This window comes from Mastigoproctus giganteus, chromosome 7, assembly GCF_048544385.1.
Source record: "Mastigoproctus giganteus isolate SK-2022 chromosome 7, ASM4854438v1, whole genome shotgun sequence".
NCBI classification, from domain to species: Eukaryota; Metazoa; Arthropoda; class Arachnida; order Uropygi; family Thelyphonidae; genus Mastigoproctus; species Mastigoproctus giganteus.
Window position 1 is genome coordinate 53,108,211 of NC_143581.1, and position 18,496 is coordinate 53,126,706.

Below are 18,496 nucleotides of genomic sequence, written 5' to 3' on the forward strand. Positions count from 1 at the left end.
TTGAAATAGAACAATGGATCTGAGGGTGTAAACGTCTAAGAATCTCCTTGGTGAGAATGGACAGAGGCACCTTCTCTAACAACTGAGGAGACTGGGGAGTGTTAGCAATTGGTCTGTAATGACTGACAAGTGTGATTTCAATGGGGAGGGTAAAAATAACCAGAGAGCATGGAGCTGAAGATAACTGACAAAGGTTTGATGATGTATGAGATCAGCCTGGGTTTCACCACACAAGAGAGAGAGAGAGAGAGAGAGAGAGAGCACACAGAACATTCCTGTTGAATCTGATGGCATCATTGAACCACTGATCAACATTCAGTTATGGGGTTAGCCACAGTTAGCATCAGAGTAAAAAGTCTTTCCTCTGTGCACAAGTGTTTATAAAGCAGATCCAAATTGCACTCAACTTAAGATGATTAAACTCTGTAACCTCTGGGAAATGCAACTCTGTCCTACACCTCTTCAGAGTTCTTCCTTGCAGTGTGCATTTAACTGCAAAATCACATTCAGACTTGAACTTGAGTGCCATTTTTGTGCAGACCAAGTGGCACAGGTGATGTTTTGTGCAAACATCACATGTGCCACTTGGACAGGTGTATCCAAAATAATTAAATGAATACGCAATTTTAAGGCTACTTTGGTATTCAAGAACACAGAGGTATGGAAATGACAAAAAAAACCATACTATCAGTTTGCCACAGAAAATATTCCTGTATGCCACCAGGTAGCTTGTTAGTTTGTTATTTGGTTTTTAGGAGCATTAGCAACTAAGGCCATATTGCTTCAGGATATGCGATGGTCATTCCCTGACCTTTCCACATCCTCCGTATTTGATGGTCACGGGCTCGAACCCTGGTCTAATCAAGAGGCGTGTGCTATGCACTGCTGCTCCTGCCCACCCGGCTATGGAGGTGCAGCTATCAGGTAGCATGAAAGCGTAGGGTTGCAATGCCTTCTCCATACTAATTAGTAATGGTAATCCACTTAGATGCTGCATAGGTCACTATTAATCTTATTCTGCCAGAAAGATAAAGAACAGAGTTCTCAAAGGCTATCCATGGGAATGCTGAAATAATTTAAATGCATTTGTGACTATTAAGAACTTTCAGATTCATAAATTTTGTTTCTTGTTGCCAAATTTAGAAGATGGTAGCTGTGAGTGAACAAGAATTGGTCATGGTCAGAATGAAATGCTGCATCAGACAGTTATCAGCAATGAAAAGTATGGCAACGATGAGGTCCAGTTGGTTTTCTCCTTTACTGGAGAGGTTTCTGATTAATACATTCATTTGTGCCTATATTGGAGAGAGTGCAGCCAATGTGCTCATGGGTGCCACCAGGATATTCTGAAAGGGGGTGCAAAAAAAACTACAATAGAACGTCAATCATCAGAATGCCCTCCACCCCAAATTACAATATCTACTTTTAGTGCACTGGTTGTTATGCTGAAATATTACTCCTGCCACTTGATGCATTTGTTTCCAATTATTTATTTGAAGATATATGCAGAATAGCATAGAAATAGTCTTAATTTGTCATTACACGAGTTAAAAATGAAATGTTGGCTTTAACTACTGTGTGGACCCAGGAAATTGTCCTGTGACCTTGTTGCATCATTGTCTGTTGTACTGTTGTGATCGTGGGAGTATGGTGGAGGGGGGGGGTTAGCTTTCACTCAGTCTGCTGTGAGCCACTGCAGTGTGAGGTTATTTCTAATCACTCAATGTTCAAGTTTTTGTTCGTGGCTATTTCAAAGTGAAATATTGTGTCATTTTGCTTTTTAATTTTAATACTGCTGCCCCTTTGTGTTAATAAGGTATGTTCATGTCAGACGGCACCTGGGATTTCTCCCATCTCCACGTGTGTTTGGCTGTATCGAGGACAGTACACTGTCAAGCCAAAGACTTGAAAGTGTGTGGGCCATGTCTGTGCAGTGTGATATGTTGTGCCCATTGTTTGTCCGGCTTATTGGCCACCAGGCCCCTAGTGGGGCCCGATGTTGCCCATACTCGCCACGTGGAGGCTAGCCAGGTGTATCCAGTATCACAACAAATTGCTCTGGCAGGTCCTGCCACCTAGTTTCCTGGGATTTCAGTGGCTAGGACCTAAAAAAAAAAAAAAAAATTACGCGTTTGACATTAATGCTTAATGGGATTGCTGTTAGGAAATCGCTGGTTGGGGTTGAATGCTAAAGAGATGTGTTAAAGGCCTAATAGGTTGGCAAAATCTTGATGTTATTAAATTTAGACGTGTGAGGCTATACACTAGATGAAAGATAATACTGTTAGTTGTCTTAGAGATTTACATGAAACCGATAGAATTCAGACATTGATCAGAATCTGGCTGATCAATTGCTAAGGGGTGCACTCGGTCGGTACAGTGAGAGAGGGAGGAGGAGACTGAAGACCGGGAGGAAAACAGACAGAAGAATAGGGACGATAGAGCAGGCACCCCCAAAGAGGGCAGTGGAGATGAGCCCCACCAGGCGAAGTATGAGGGGAAGGCAGGGAGGAGAGGAGTCAGAGACCTGGCTCCTCCGACCCATGCCCGGGGATGGAGCTCTAAAGGGAACCGGGCCAGAGCACCCAGTTCAGACTGCCAATGGCGTGTCGGCAGCAAAACCACAGAATGTCTTCGCCGGTGTCATGTCCAAGCAGTGTCAAATCCAACATTCATCCCACACACAATAACATTCATCCCACCTACAATCTGCACTCTCACTCCACCTGCATTCTTTTTTTTTAATACTTTTTCCTTATTTTATAATTTTTTTTCCCAAGTTTTATATATATATATATATATATATATATATATATATTTTTTTTTTTTTTTTTTTAATTTTTTTTTTTTTTCACTCAACTCATTCATCTTTTTCTCACACACCAGGAGGAGATGCAATGATGTGTAGTGTAAATTTATATACTAATTAAAACTAGAGTTAGTGTACTTAACTGTAGCATTTATGGTTTGTGTTCTTTTTCTCACACACTTACACTTTTATTCATTCTTCTAGCTCTCATCTCATTTATTCGACTCTTACTTTCTGCACTGCACTCTCTCGGCACCTCAACTTACTGTTATTCTTCAGTTGTGGTGCAGGCCGAGCCGCAAGTTTTTTTTTTTGTAGGCCAGGGGAGAATGCAGTGATAGTGTTTATGTGGTTAGTAAATGTTTGTTAGTACAGTATATATAAAGTAACGTAAGTTATTTTTAACTTTGTATTCTTTCGGCCAATTACATTTGCTCTTCCACTTAATAATGGCATCTACAGGCAAAAGAAACTGCAATATGTCATCAAGAGAAGACAAGATAACAATTATTAATATACTGGAAATGGGCAAAACCGGTGTATCTCTTACTAAGATTTTTAACATCGGTAAAGCAACCATAACTGACATAAAGAGCAGAAAAAAATGAAATTTTGAAGTTTACTTCAAAGTTAGACAATGAACATGGCTCTAAAAAAAGGAAAACTATGAAAAAAGCTAGTGATGAGAAATTAGAAGATGCTGTTTATTTAAGGTTTCTACAAAAGAGAAGTCAAGACGAACCTATTTCTGGACCTCTGTTATGCGAAAAAGGGCTACAAATGAATCAAAATTGTAAAAGCCCATTTGAATTTAAAGCCAGTACAGAATGGCTAAAAATTTTCAAATCTCGTCATGATATAAGGGAGCTTGAAATTCAAGGAGAAGCTTTATCAGCTGATGTCCCGAAAGCAGAAGCTTTTAAAGAGTCTTTTCTGAAAATGGCAGAGGAAGAAGGTTTTCCAAGGATGACATTTACAATGCAAATGAAACTGTCTTAACTGGAAGTCACTCCCTCGTAAATCAATTGCATCATGAGGCAAAATGGCTACTCTTCGTTTCAAAGATAACAAACAGCATGTTACAGTTATGATATGTGCAAATGCAAGTGGACAGCATGTTTTACCATTGTTGGTGATTGGGAAATCCAAGAATCCAATATGCTTTAAAGGTTTAAAGTGTCTACCAGTATGATATAAAGGACAGAAAAATGCTTGGATGAATTCCAACATTTTCTTGAATTGGTTTATTCCAAGTGTGAAGAGGCAGCGAGAAAATGAGGGTAAAGCTAGTAAAGTTTTGTTTATTAACGATAGTGCACCATCCCACCCTCCTCTTGAAAAAATTAATTCAATTGATGAGAACTTCATTGCCAGGTTTTTACCTCCAAATTTTACAGCCCTGCTGCAGCCAATGGATCAAGGTGTTATAGAAAAACTAAAAAAGATGTACAAAAAGCAAGTCTTGCATCGCTTGCAGAGGGATATGAAGAAAGCATGGTTGAGTTTTCAAAGAATCTCAACATTAAGGATTGTTGCTACATGTTAGCAGATGTTGAGAACATGTTGTCAGAGGAAAATTCTGAAAAAGGCATGGCATAAACTTTGGGGTGCTGCCAAAGAGACCATCACACATGTGCAAGATTTGAATGAAGACATAGGTGAGGCTATAACTTTATTTCAAGGGATTCCTGAGTTTTCCAAGTGTGGGCAAGATGATGCAGAGGCATGGTTAAACAACGATGCTGATGATTCTGGTTATGCATATTTTAACCAAAGAAGAAATTGTTCCATTAGTCTAGGATGAAGAGCGTGCTGACTTTAACCAAGGTGATCCTGATGATGAAGAAGAAGAGGGAAATGTCAACTCACGCAGGGGCCTTCACTGGCTAGAAACTGCAGTGGCACGGTGTGAGCAACTGTCTGAATGCAGTTTTATGGAGATATTGCTTTCAAAGAGGATGAGAGACCTCACCACAAAAAAAAAGACAATCTTGCATGGTTCAAAGAAAAATTCAAGATAACATATTTTAAAAAATAAACCTTCCCAAGATTCCTTATACTCTTATTTGTGTGCAATTACTTATGTTTTTTTTTTTACATAAACAGAAATAAACAAAGTGTGATTTATAGTTGAAACCATGTAAAACAATTAGGCAAGTTCAAAATAAACATAATATACATTGTTTCTTCAAAACATTTTGGTTATTATTTACAATTTCCTAAATCAATTATTTTTTATAATACTTCATATTTCAAATACAGTAGCAATAACCTTGCATGCAATAACTTAATTGTAGGCCTAATTACACTTTGTTTCGTATAAACTGTATAAAAAAAAACAAAAAAAACTGGGTATTCTCATGTATGTTGATTATCTGAACTATTTGTTTAACAGAACCAATCCTGCACCCGGTAAGTTATTACATATACCCATGTGTATTGTGTCTGTAAATTGCATATGTTCTCTGGTTGATTTGCCTGTTTTGCTGGACAAAAAAACCTGTTTCTGGGAAAAACCTTACTATCTATGCCTGAGACCAACTAACTCAGCCACAGAGTGAAAAAAGCCAATAAGAGTTCCCTGTGTCAACAATGTGATTCGAACTCGGGCCTTTTCCACTTGGTGTGGAGAAGACGGTGGCGATATCACTGTGCTACCTGCGCAGACTGAAGGTGGTGCATATATGGGAATAAATGGTTTTTTCAACAAATTTTTGAATACATGTGATATCTTAATTAAATCAAGTTTGACTGATTTACGTGTACAGCCGAGCCGAGATTTTGCAATCGGTGGGAAAAAGTACTGTGCAAACTGTGAGCACATTTGGGCAGAGTGAAAAAGAAAAGACGCAAAATTTCGTCATTGACAATGAAAATTTTATAAACAGCTATATCAAACTATAATCACAGAGAAGCCAAGATTACAATTTTTATTTAAAGATAATGAAGAAAATTAATGGGTTCTAATTCTGTTTTACAAGAATTATTTTAATTTTGTTCTTGTTTTAATAAATTATTTGAATTAATATTTTAGTTTTTTTTTTTTTTTTTTTTTTGTAGAATTTGTATTGTTTGAATGTTTCAATAAATTAATGAGAATATTAAAAATTGTTTATTACTTCAACATCCAAAGATGGTACACTTGCATCATGCTACCAGCGCCCATGGACGTACTGTAATTTTCAGAATATTCATAAACAATTCAAAATTCTCAACATTCCAAAAATTCATAAATAATGAGTAAAAGTAAAAGTCTGAGATTTGTAGCTAAAAGCCAATATTTACTTTTAAGCTGAGTTGTAACTCAGAACAAATCCCAAAATTTTATAAAAAAGTTTATTCCATAAACATGAACTAACCTCGACACAAGCAAAGAACAATAAAACTGTGTACCAAGTCTATAAACAAAAGCCTGTTGCAAATAGCCCAGAGTTCAATCAGTGTTCCAACATTGAGCATTCATTAATTTCACATGCCTTTTTATCACTCGATTATTGACAGCTTAAGATAACCGCTCACATGCATTACGGCACAAACCAATTAGATGCCTTTCTGAATACTTATATGCATAACAGTACGTCACTTCTAGTGCCATTTGACATTTATGTCTCAGAGGCAGCAAATGTATTAACTGAAGACCAATGTATGCAAGTTTTGAGAGAGTAGAGTTCTCTTAAGGTTGGCATGGCCAACCTTAAGCCACTTAAGAGGCTTAAATAAATAGTAATTAGTGATGTGAGTATGACTGACCCTTAATCTAGCTAATCAATTTCTCCTTACCTGTTTCATCTTATGCTAATTTTCCTTCTAAGTTTAGGCAATGATACACATCATCAAAATTTTTTTCATTATTACTGGATTGTTCTTCCTGATTATTAGAGGATAAAACATGAGAATCTTTGTTTATTGCATCATTCTAGGTGACTTTGATTTGATTTAGGTTTTAATGGCATAAAGGCAACTTAGTCCATAATACACCAAGTCCACTTAAAGGTGACAAATACAGCATGTCTGAATCAGTTAGTGATCACTTTTCATCAACCTCATCCCATGATGAAACACAGAGGAAATATCTCTGTACCAGACATGTTTCCTGCTAGGAAAATGGGTAATCCATTATTTTGCCTGTTTTGTTTTTTTTTTGATGCTACTACAATTCTCACCTTTAAATGCAAATGTTTTTTCATTAAATAGTAATTTCACACAAAAAAAAATCTGTTTCGTCAACATTGAAGTTGTCATTCTAGTCATGTGTCAACAAAACATTTTTTAAACAATTCTCCTTCCATTCCTTCATTGCTTCAGCATTGATGGCTACACTTTTTTTGAAGACAGTCTTAAATTTCTGGAATCATACATTGGAAGACCCAAAAACTTCAATGTTCATTATACAGTGAAACTTCTCCTAACGGACACCTCTCTTTAACGGACATCTCTCTACAACGTACATTTTCAAATTCCCCAACTCTCCTCTATTGATTTTAACGTGTTTTCAGCTTCTGTCTAGCAGACATTCTCTGTAACGAACGCGGACAGGCAATCTGCACTGTTTTGTTTAGATTAACACTTAATTTGATCTCCCCATAACGGACAGTGGGCGAGCTCACGGCCCTTTTTCTAGGAACGTTTCTTCCACGTATTGCCTCAATCGTGTGTTTATTTTCTATTTCCGATTCTCTGAATTTTATCAAGGTTTACATCGCGGTTCTAAACCCTTTTTCAAGAATTTTAAGGCATGTGTAAAACTTCTGATGAATTCGGTGTGCGCGGGAGGGGGATTTTGTCAGCCTTTCGTCTTTTGAGTTTTGTTCAGTGTCGTGTGAAGTGCACAATGTCTTCTCGTAAACATTTAACTTTAAAAGATAAAGTCGAACTCATTAATGCGTATGATCGGCAAAAAATAGTGTTCGCAATCTCGCTGCAAAATTCAAAATCGGGAAGACGCAGGTAAACAATATCCTAAAGAAAAAAAAAGAACTGCTCAAACAATTTTGGCAACACGTAAATGATCAGGTTCAAAAATCATTCCCGAAAACTGTTGGACTTCAAACTGACAATGTTACGTATGAGTGGTTTTGTCGTGCACATGCTAAAAAAATTCCCATTGGTGGGCCTATTATTAGGGAAAAGGCTTTGGAGGTTGCAAAATCTATGGGAGTAAATGAGTTCAAAGCTTCTGTGGGATGGCTAGACAAGTTCAAAACTCGGCATAAAATTTCTTGGAAAACTGTAAGTGGTGAAGGTGGATCTGTTGATACTGGGGTTGTAACAGAGTGAACCGTCAAATTGGAAGATTTATGTCGTGATTTTGAAGCTAAGGATATTTACAACTGTGACGAAACGGTTGTTTTTTAAAGCTCTTCCTGAAAAAACAATGAGTCTAAAAAACGAAAAGTGCCAGGGCGGAAAAATTTCTAAGGAACGCTTGACTGTACTATTGTGTACAAATATGCTGGGAGACTTTGAACAACCTCTTGTTATAGGAAAACCACAAAATCCTCGTTGTTTCAAGGGGATAAAGTTGAATCTTTTGAATGTTGACTGGAAGTCTAATAAAAAAGCGTGGATGACACGAGATATCATGAGTGAATGGATAAGTCACTTTAACCAAAACATGATTCGTCAAAACAGAAAAATTATTCTTTCCATGGATAATGCTGCATCTCACCCGCACATTGAATTGTATCATTCAAATCGTTTTTCTGCCACCAAACACATCTGCAGAGTGTCAGCCCTTGGATCAAGGGATAATAAAAAATTTTAAACTTCACTACAGAAAACGTGTTTTAAGACATCTCATTGCAAACATGAACGATGTAACATGTGCGAGTGATCTTGCAAAGAAACTCAGCATCCTAGATGCGATTCATTGGATTTCCTCTTCAGTAAACGCAATGAGAAAACAACCTGTCGTGAACTGTTTTGTAAAGTCTGGCTTCTCAAACGCAAAAATTGAAGTTGTGAACAGCAATGTGGAGCACCAAGAAGAACAAGAACTTCAACATCTATTGATAATGTACGATACTTCCGCTACAAGTGACCCTGGCTACAAAGATATAGACTTGAACCTCACTACAGAAGATGGTGCTCGAGATATCAACGACATTATCATCGATATTTTTCAAGAAGTTCCTCGTGAGGATAAAGAAATGGAAGGAGGTCATTCTGTCGAAGAACATATTAACGACGAACCACCGATGAAAATAGAAGAAGCGCTCATACAAATGAATCGTTTAAAAATGTTTTTCGCCGCTGAAGAAGATACTGAAGGACTTTCGATGGTTTCTTCACTCCAAACAAATGTTGAAAACAAAATTATCAGCTGGAAGAAGGTGCAGAAGAAAATAAGTGATTACTGTATGTATTTTTCTTAAGATAAAGTCATAATATGAATAGCACAATTGTATGTATATTATTTACAAAAATACTGTGCAAAATCTGTATATAATTTAATTTAATTTTACATTAAACGTTTAACGATTTTTCTTTATCTCTTGTGTATGTAATTGTATATTATTTACAAAAATATTGTTCAAAATCTGTATATATTTTAATTTAATTTTACATTAAACGTTTAACGATTTTTCTTTCTTTCTTTTTTTTTTTTTTCTCCCTCAGACTTCTTGTTAGCGGACACTTCTCTCTAACGGACACATTCTCGTTCCCCATGGCTGTCCGTTAAAGGGAAGTTTAACTGTATACGCAAACTGGATACAGGATATTCACCACCTTGCTTGTTTAATAATCTAGCTTTAACTCATATTATTTTCATATTGGATAAGATTATCTGTTGTGGGATTTCTAGAAAAATATTCCATGCTCTGTTTCATAATCATTTAGCTTTAGTGGTTAGCATTCCACTGTAATTTCAGATGCATCAAAAAATACATAGATATTTTCAGTATTAGTTGTGCTGTGACATCCTTCAATGTGTTGGTAACATATGTGACAACCAAATCAACTGTGCGTTGCTGGACAACTTGCAAATCTGCTTTGTTTAGTTTAAACTTAGGATTTCTACACCACTGTAATGCCATCAGCACTGAGCTTGTCCAATCCATTCACAGCCTTAAAAACTTCAATAAGGTCACCTCATAGGTGCCTAGTCTCCAGATGCTGCAATTTGCAGAACTGAAGTAGCAGTAGTAGTAATCGAGGCACATGTTGCAAGAAATCAAGTTTATTTAGCATCAGCCCAACAAAAAAAAAAAAAAAAAAAAAAAATTCACACATCCATTCCCTCTAAACATTTGTCCAGTTCCTCCTTGAATTTATTTAAACTATCAAATTCCAAAATGACAGATGGAAGTTTGTTCCAGCAATCAACTACCCACTGGCTAAAGGCAAATTTCCACACATATATTCTTTAACTGTCTTTCCTCAATTTGAATTTATGCTCCCTCAGGTTTGTAATTTGAGCAAGAGGAAGAATCCCATCAGAATTGAGCCTGCTCAACCCATTCAAGGCCTTATACACCTCAATCAGATCACCTCGCAGGTGCCTAGTCTCCAGACGCTGCAATTTGCACAACTTAAGCCTTTCTTCTAAGACCATCCTTTTGTTTTCCTCACCAATCTTGTTGCACTTCTCTGCACTTGCTCAAGCAATTGTACATCCTTCCTAAAATGAGGCCTCCAGGCCTGTACGCAGTACTCAAGGCATGGCCTGACCAATCCCTTTTACAAAGGGATAATCACCTCCTTTTCTCTACTAGCAAAATTCCTGTATAGCATTGACAAGAACCCATGATCTGCTCTGGCAGCCTGTCTGCACTGGTCAGAAAATTTCACATCTGACTGCACAATTACTCCCAGGTCTTTTTCATTTCCTACCACCCTAAGCATAGTACCACACAGTTGGTACATTTCTCTGGGGTTACTTCTACCTATATGCAGTACTTTGCATTTGTCAATGTTATGTAAACTTCAGTTGCACTTCTCAGCCCATCTACCCAAATTTGCTAGTTAATGGCAGTAGTGCACTGCCATTAACTGTCATTAACAACCCTTCAACCTTTGTATCATCTCCAAACTTCGACATTAAGCCTGATATTCCTTCGTCAATACCATTGATAAATATACAAAACAACAATGGCCCCAACACTGAACTCTGGGGAACTCCACTAATAACATTAGTCCATGAAGAGCAGTGTCCACTGATTACCACTCTTTGTCTTCTCCCACTCAACCATCCTTTTTTCCATTGTAGTAACTTGCCCTTAATGATGTACTGCTCCAATTTATTGTAAATCATAATTGTAAATCATAATGTAAATCATATGATTTACATTATTGTAAATCATAATGCTTATGATTTACAATAGTCTTCCATGTGCAATAGTATCAAAAGGTTTCCTGAAATCCAAATATATGATATCAAAATTATTTTTTGCATCTAGTTCCTTTGTTTGTCACAATCCAATCAAATTGGGCAGACAAGACTTCCCCTTAACAAACCCATGCTGTGTCTGAATTATTATTGCAGTCTTGTCTAGATAATCCTGCAATACTTCTTTAACCATGATTCCATTATTTTCCCCAGAATGGAAGTTAAACTAACTGGTCTGTAATTATTTGTGTCATTAATCACCCTTTGTGAATTGGGGATACATTTGCACATCTCCAGTCCGTGAGGACTTCTCTGCTGAGTCCAATGATTCTCTCATAATTATGGCTAAGAGTTTACTTAATTCCTTATTCACCTCCTTTAATATAAGTGGATTGATCCCATCCACCCCAGATGCCTTTCTTATGTTTAACTTCAACTATTTCCCTTCCACTTTGCTCTCACTTATTACAAAATCATTAAGCTCCCTGTTAGAGTTTAATAGACTTCTGTCCTCCACTTCCCTACGGAATTTCTCATGTGTGAATAGATGCAAAATACTCATTCAGTTTGTCAGCTATCTGAGCAGGATCATCAATAGTCGTACCATTGATATCAAGTTTACCAATCTGATTCATCCCAAGTCTGTCTTGGTATCACCACACTCTTATTCCCCCCCTCCCCCCACCAATCTCACTACCCATCTCTGCAACTGTTCCAGCAGATTTACATCCTTTCTAAAATGAGGTCACCAGGCTTGTATGCTGTACTTAAGATGTGGTCTAACCATTGCCTTGTACAATGGGATAATCACCACCTTATCCCTGTTAGCAAAGTTCTATATTATTGACAAAAACCCCATGAACTATCCTGGCAGCCTGTCTGCACTGCTCAGAGAATTTCATACCAGACTACACAATTATCCCCAAATGTTTTCATTTTCCACTACCCTGAGTGTAGGGTAGTGGAAAATGTATCACACAGTTGGTACATTAATCTGGAATCACTGCTACCCATATGCAGTACCTTGCATTTGTCAATGTTAAACTTCAACTGGCATTTCTCAGCCCCACTTGCCTAATTTTTCTAGATCTTTTTGTAGTAGCATTTCTGATTACTGCCATCAATCATAATGCTAACCTTTGTATCATCTACCAACTTAGACATTAGGCCTGATATGACTTCATCAATATCATTAATAAAATACAGAAAGCAACGAGTCCAGCACTGAACCTTGAGGGGGGTGGGGCACTAAGAACATTAGTTCATGAAGAGCAGCATCCATTCAAACATATGTGCCTCACACTCATACTAATTCACAAGGCTATATCAGGCCATTTCCAAAACTTGTTTCCCTTTTCTTCAGTCTCATCATAAGATTTCATAAGGGTAGACCTTGTGAAATCTTACCATGAGACTGAAGGAAATATAGCTATTTAACACTACAGTTAGAGAGAGTTTGTTTGTTTGTTATTTGGTTTTTAGGAGCATTAGCAACGAAGGCCATATTGCTCCGGGATATGTGGTGGTTATTCCCTGACGGGCTAGAACCCCCGGTCTAATCAAAAAGTGTGGGGGAGAAAGAGAGAGAGAACATGTTGGAGGCATATTAGCTGTCTATTAATGTTCCTGCAACCTAAAAATTCATTGTCAATAAAGTGAACTAAAAGTTAAACAAACAGGTGCAAATGCTATATTTAATTTTATTAATTTTTTTTTTTTAATTTAATGCTCCTACATAATGGCTTTATCACAATATCTTTATTTTATCCATATTCATTTATTTTTCTTTAAAGTTCTTTGGTTTTCACAAATTTGTCTTTTTAAAACAATTCATGTGAATTCATGAAAATCATTTAGACACACATGTAATCAAATAATCTTAATATTCTGGGGCATCCAGCCACAGTGTTAATGATTTCGAGGAAAATTAGTCTTAATTATTCTTCTAAGGTTAACTTTATTATACTGTACGAAGTATAAATGGCATGTTATACATAGTATATGGTATTAAAATAAAATTCAATTGAATTTATCCTAACCGAAACAGCAATTATTATTTTTTAACTGCAACCCTTTTTAATTAGCATAACTGTTAAAAAATAATTACCATATCAGTGTATGAGAATGACACTTGCAAAGCTGCATGGTTTCGACTAATTGAGGGATCTCCTGTTATCATAATCTTTGTGCCTTTCCTTCCAACATCATATTTTTGGTCTGTCAGCAGATAGTAGGAAACATCTAGAAATTTTACAAAGCCATATATTAAAATGTTATACATTTACATCCTTTCTAAAATGAGGTCACCAGGACTATATGCAGTACTTAAGATGTGGCCTAACCATTGCCTTGTACAATGGGATAATCACCACCTTATCTAATGTTTATGTAGATTTGCTTTAGGGCAAATCTACATAAACATTATGGTTACTATCATAGATTACTGGCTTCTTATATTACACAATGCTTATTTAGATTTGCTTTAGGGCAAATCGACATAGTACATAAGCATTATGTTATTATCGAAGGTTATTGGCTTCTCATCAACAAGTAGATGATGAGAAGCCAGTAACCTTCAACTTTTCATCAAAATTCAATCAAAGAAGATATTTCAACTTCTATGTTGAAATGATAATGCTTCAGGATTAATATAGCCTAGCCTAGAGTTGACCGTGTTAACTCACTGCAATCTAATCAACAATCTGCATTTACCCAAAGCCCACATAATGGGTGTTACGTGTTTATATGAAAGTATTTCTTCAACACACTGCTAGACTATTCACTTACACAAAATACATTATTCACATAGCTTGACACTCGCTCTCTAAGAGGCCACCTGCCAGCAGATGAGAAGATAGTAAATTTTGAAGAAGCTGTACTAGAGATGTCCCAAATTTTTAAATAAACAGAAGATTCACCTATTCATGTGATGCCATACAATTCAAAAAATATTGGCAACATAGGCAGAACTGTGAATAACAGTATTTGTCTCTAAGTTGGACATAAGCCCAAGCCTCAGTGCTGAGTATTTGACATTGATCTTGAGATGGAGCAAAACAATTCCAAAGACCAAAAATCTAATGCAATAATGAGTCCTACATTTATTTCCTTTCAAATTTATTTAGCATTAAAATATCTTCCTGCAATCCTATAATGTTATACTATAGCGTTATAAAGTTTCCTCTGTAGTATTATATTGCACAGGGAAAGCATCCATATATTGTCCCTCTAGAATGCACAGGGGACAATCACTTTCCCTATGGTATATACAATGTATTAGGCTAGACTGGAAATATAAAAGAGGTAGTGGGGTCAAAAGTAACCTGAGCATGACAAAGGCATTTACATATTCAGAAGTTATGCATGATAGTATAAAATCTGTGAGGTATGAGTTAGTTGAGAACAAAGTATAAGAAGAATGCAAGTAATCTACAGACCAGAAGACTGTGAAGATTATGATGATAGCCTCTAAAGGCAGACAGAACTGGCTAGCAAGAAAGAATGTCATATTATTTCAATTTGTCCCTTACTGACTGGAGGAAGTGAAAACTCACCATGGGGAATAGATAACATCATATCGTATCAACAGTAGTACAAGAACCACCAGCAGGGAGTGATCACAGAGTAATAAGCTGAAAGATGAGAAGAGAGAGGTAGCAGTTGTTAAAGGTAAAGGAATGGGTTTTAAATTTAGAAAAGGAGACTATGACAGCTTATGGTGCTCTTTAGACACACATGGCCTCTACTGGGGAGGTAGCACACAGAGGGCAAATACATTAGAATTATGGAATATCTTTACAGCAATAGTCACAGAAGCCATAAATGCATATATAGCATTACAAAAATATTTAATGAGAAGGATGCTGAGAGGTCTGAATAAACCAAACTAACCAAGTTAATTGAGCAAAAAAAGATAACATGAGAAAGATACACAGCAATGAAAAGTACTGAAGCCTATAACAGCTACAAGTTGATTTGTAAGAGTACTACAAAAAAAAAAAAAAAAAAAAAGGTTAGGCTGAAAAAGACTGATTATGCAAAAATATAGGTAATCTATGGTGAAATATCAGAAATATTCTTCTGATTTACATTAATTTTTATTACTAAATTATTACTTAACAAACTTAATTACCAAATAATGATTTTAAAAAATAATTAATATTATAATAGTATCATAATTTAATATTGTTTAATTAATTAATTAAATTATTAGTACTAGTTAAGTGCAAGGAAGCCAGGCCTTTCCTACATAAGACAAAAAAAAAAAAAAATTAAATCACAATCCTATTGTCAGAGGTGGACATGGACATCTAGACATGTGTTTTGTACGCTTTATGTGATGCAACTCCAGAGGTTTCCCTCATATACACTGGTGTTTCTGTGCTACTACCCAAAACTGCCAAGCCAGTTGGGTGTATATTTGGCATTGTTTTTTTGGGTTGTGCCACACTGGAGTGTTTTCTGCCTACCCTCTCAGCAAACTTTGGGGATCAGTATTCACTTAGAGGGCAGCTGCAGGGCCTGTGCCAAGAGGCCGCATGTCATCTACCATAGAGCTCTTATTGGGCCACATCATGTACCTGTCAGGGGTAGCCTCCTGCATACCTCCTGGTGATGCAGGAGGCTACCCCTTGAAAACTGGAAGAAAAATGAAAGGGGATGATACCTGAAGTGGGGAGGGGGAGGAAAAGTAGGGAGACAAAAAGAGAATAGGAGGCTTCTCCAAGAAAGAGAAAGAAGGATATTCATTTTGCATGGAGAAAGGACCAGATGACTATCCTCCACCTTACCCTCCTGTTGGTATTGATTCAAGCTGGCCTTTAAATCTTCTCAAGTCTTCAGTCTCAACTACTGATGGAGGCAACTTATTCCAATGATTAACAACTCTCTGGATAAAGCAAACTTCATACAATCCAAACTATACTTGTAAAATTCAGACCTTCCCAAGCTGAAAGGCCAGAGTTCAAATACCATCAATGATGTAATTTTTATGGGCTTTTTTCACAATGTGGCTGAGAGAATTGGTCTCATACAAGCGTTGCATGGTTTTTAATCCCCAGAAACTCATTTTGTCCAGCAAACAGCATACTAACCAAAGAATGCAAACAATTACATACATAATATACTAATGCCTCATAGTCTTAGTTTGTTTTAGCACTTAATGTGTGTGCACACACATCTCCTCAACCTACTAGTTCAATCATTATTAATATATGAAAATTTCAACTTTATTTATTTTGCTACTGTCAATCTTAATCAGTTCTCCTCAAACCTACATGGTTAAAATTCAACAGCCTGAATATTCAAAGTCTCACCTGGTACAGATGCCCCTTTACTGATCTCTCTCCAGATGTGTTCGCTGTCTTTGGACCTTTTCACAAAGATCATCTTCATGGCCTCTATACCTGGGTATAGTGTTCTAAGCGCAGTCTCACAATTGTTTTTATAGTAAAATTATAAGCTCACTTTCTCCACAAGCAATTTTTCCATAAATCACTGACAGCAGGACACCATGGCTCTCTTGAAATCTGCCTGTATAGTATAGATCTTTCTGTACTATCAACCATATGATACTATCTGGATCACAAGTGATCAGGTCTAGTATATACTTGCCCCAAGTAGTTTCTCTAACACACTGATAAACCAACTAGTTAACAAAATTTTGGCCCCAACAGTGAGTTTTGAGTTTCTCTCCCAATCATTCCAATCAGTAAGGGGCAGACTGAAATTTCCCATACCAAAGCACTCAAAATTTGCTTACTATCATAATTAAATTTTGAAATAAAACAATTACCAAATTATTATTGTAGTTTTTATAGTAATTTTTTGAGTCAATTATATTTAATTTTTATTGTATCTGACTATGATAATATCACTTGTTAGTGCTTCTGAATTAATTATTCATTATTAATTAGAATAATAATCTTTAAAATAACATTAATTCTAAATACATTATTAACTAAAAGCACAATAGGTGTCCTTTTGGTATTTTCAGCCTCCCTAGACTGGATACTTTAAAGGATAATTGACACACATGTATTTTTGTTGGTCAACAGACATTTAAAATAAAGACAAGTGCAGATCAAAGGCATTACAGTAATACTAATTAGACTTGCAATGGCTACTGATTAAACACAGAGCAAATGGCACAATGTGCCATTAATTCTTTACCACTGCTGATAAAGAATTTTTTAAATATTATTTGGGTTGTCTGAGTCTGGGGTAGTGCCATATCTTTAAGCAAGGCAATAAAATTGCCAAATTGAGAAATGTTGTCTCAAGAATTTAATAAAAAAAAAAAAAAAAACTACGTAGCAAGTCTGTATACAAGACAAAAAAAGTGTGGGAATACTGATATAAAATATTTCTTTTAAAAAAAAAAAAAAAAAAAATTCTATTGATGGACTGCAAAGATAATTTTGACCATGACAATTTTCTGCATCCACAAATACAGGTACAATCAGTTCTGCTATAACGCAGTTCATGTATTCCTAAAAATCTCCATGTTATGGTATTTAGCACATTAAAAACAACAGGGCTTATGGGAAAAATAGAGATAGCAGCAAAGAACTCAAAAAAATGTCTAGTGTGGCAAGTAAAACACTAAAAACAGTTAGACACCCAATAAAATTCCTCACACAGGTTTAAACATTTTAAATTTTTAATAAATAAATAAATATTACAGTAAATATAGCACTGTAATACTGTATATACATACTAATTGATATTTCTGTTCACTGCTTTTTTTTTTTTTTTTGAATTGTAAAATTAAAAAGAGTAAACAAGATAAACAATCAATAACGACAAACATAGCATGCACAAATTGCACAAGTGAGATATGGAGTAAAAAGTACGAAGCTTAAAAATTAGGAATGAAGAGAAGATTCTGAAAATTTATTTATGTTTTTCATATGACTAAAGACTTCATGGAAGGGTAAACACGTTTCACCATAATAACGTAAAAACCCACAGAATTCCAGTATTCTTGCAAATGCAACAAGATCGAGTTTACTACCCATTTATAATTAGATTGCACTAACATAAAAGCCAAATAAACCAGGAACTGCAAATTTTTTTTATGGTAGTGACCTCCAGAAATGCACTACTCAGCTCACACTATCCTGCCTCATGAAATTTCTGTTTGAACAAAAAAATGTGAGTCAGCCTACAATATAACCACCTGTTATCTTGTGAATACAGCAAATAACAACAGTGTGTCTCCGACCAATACAACTACAGTAAATGGGAAATATAGTTCTCATAAGTTTGACGTTTGACATTTTTTAAGCTTCGTAAAAATGTATGTATTGCTGCGCAGGTCACTACGTTCAGCTAGGTACCGAGTTTTGCGTTCACCT

At 36.1% G+C, this 18,496-nt stretch overlaps 1 protein-coding gene across 2 annotated transcripts in view; it reads right to left on the minus strand.

The window, feature by feature from the left end:
* nbs (nibrin) overlaps positions 1 to 13,371 on the minus strand; it is a 315,228-nt gene extending 301,857 nt beyond the window's left edge. For both annotated transcript variants that reach the window (XM_090376897.1, XM_090376896.1), the window contains exon 1: positions 13,246 to 13,371. In XM_090376897.1, the coding sequence (XP_090233023.1) occupies positions 13,246 to 13,317 (72 nt within the window). In that variant the 5' untranslated portion in view covers positions 13,318 to 13,371. The remainder of the gene's footprint in view (positions 1 to 13,245) is intronic.
* Positions 13,372 to 18,496: the final 5,125 nt, after the last annotated feature.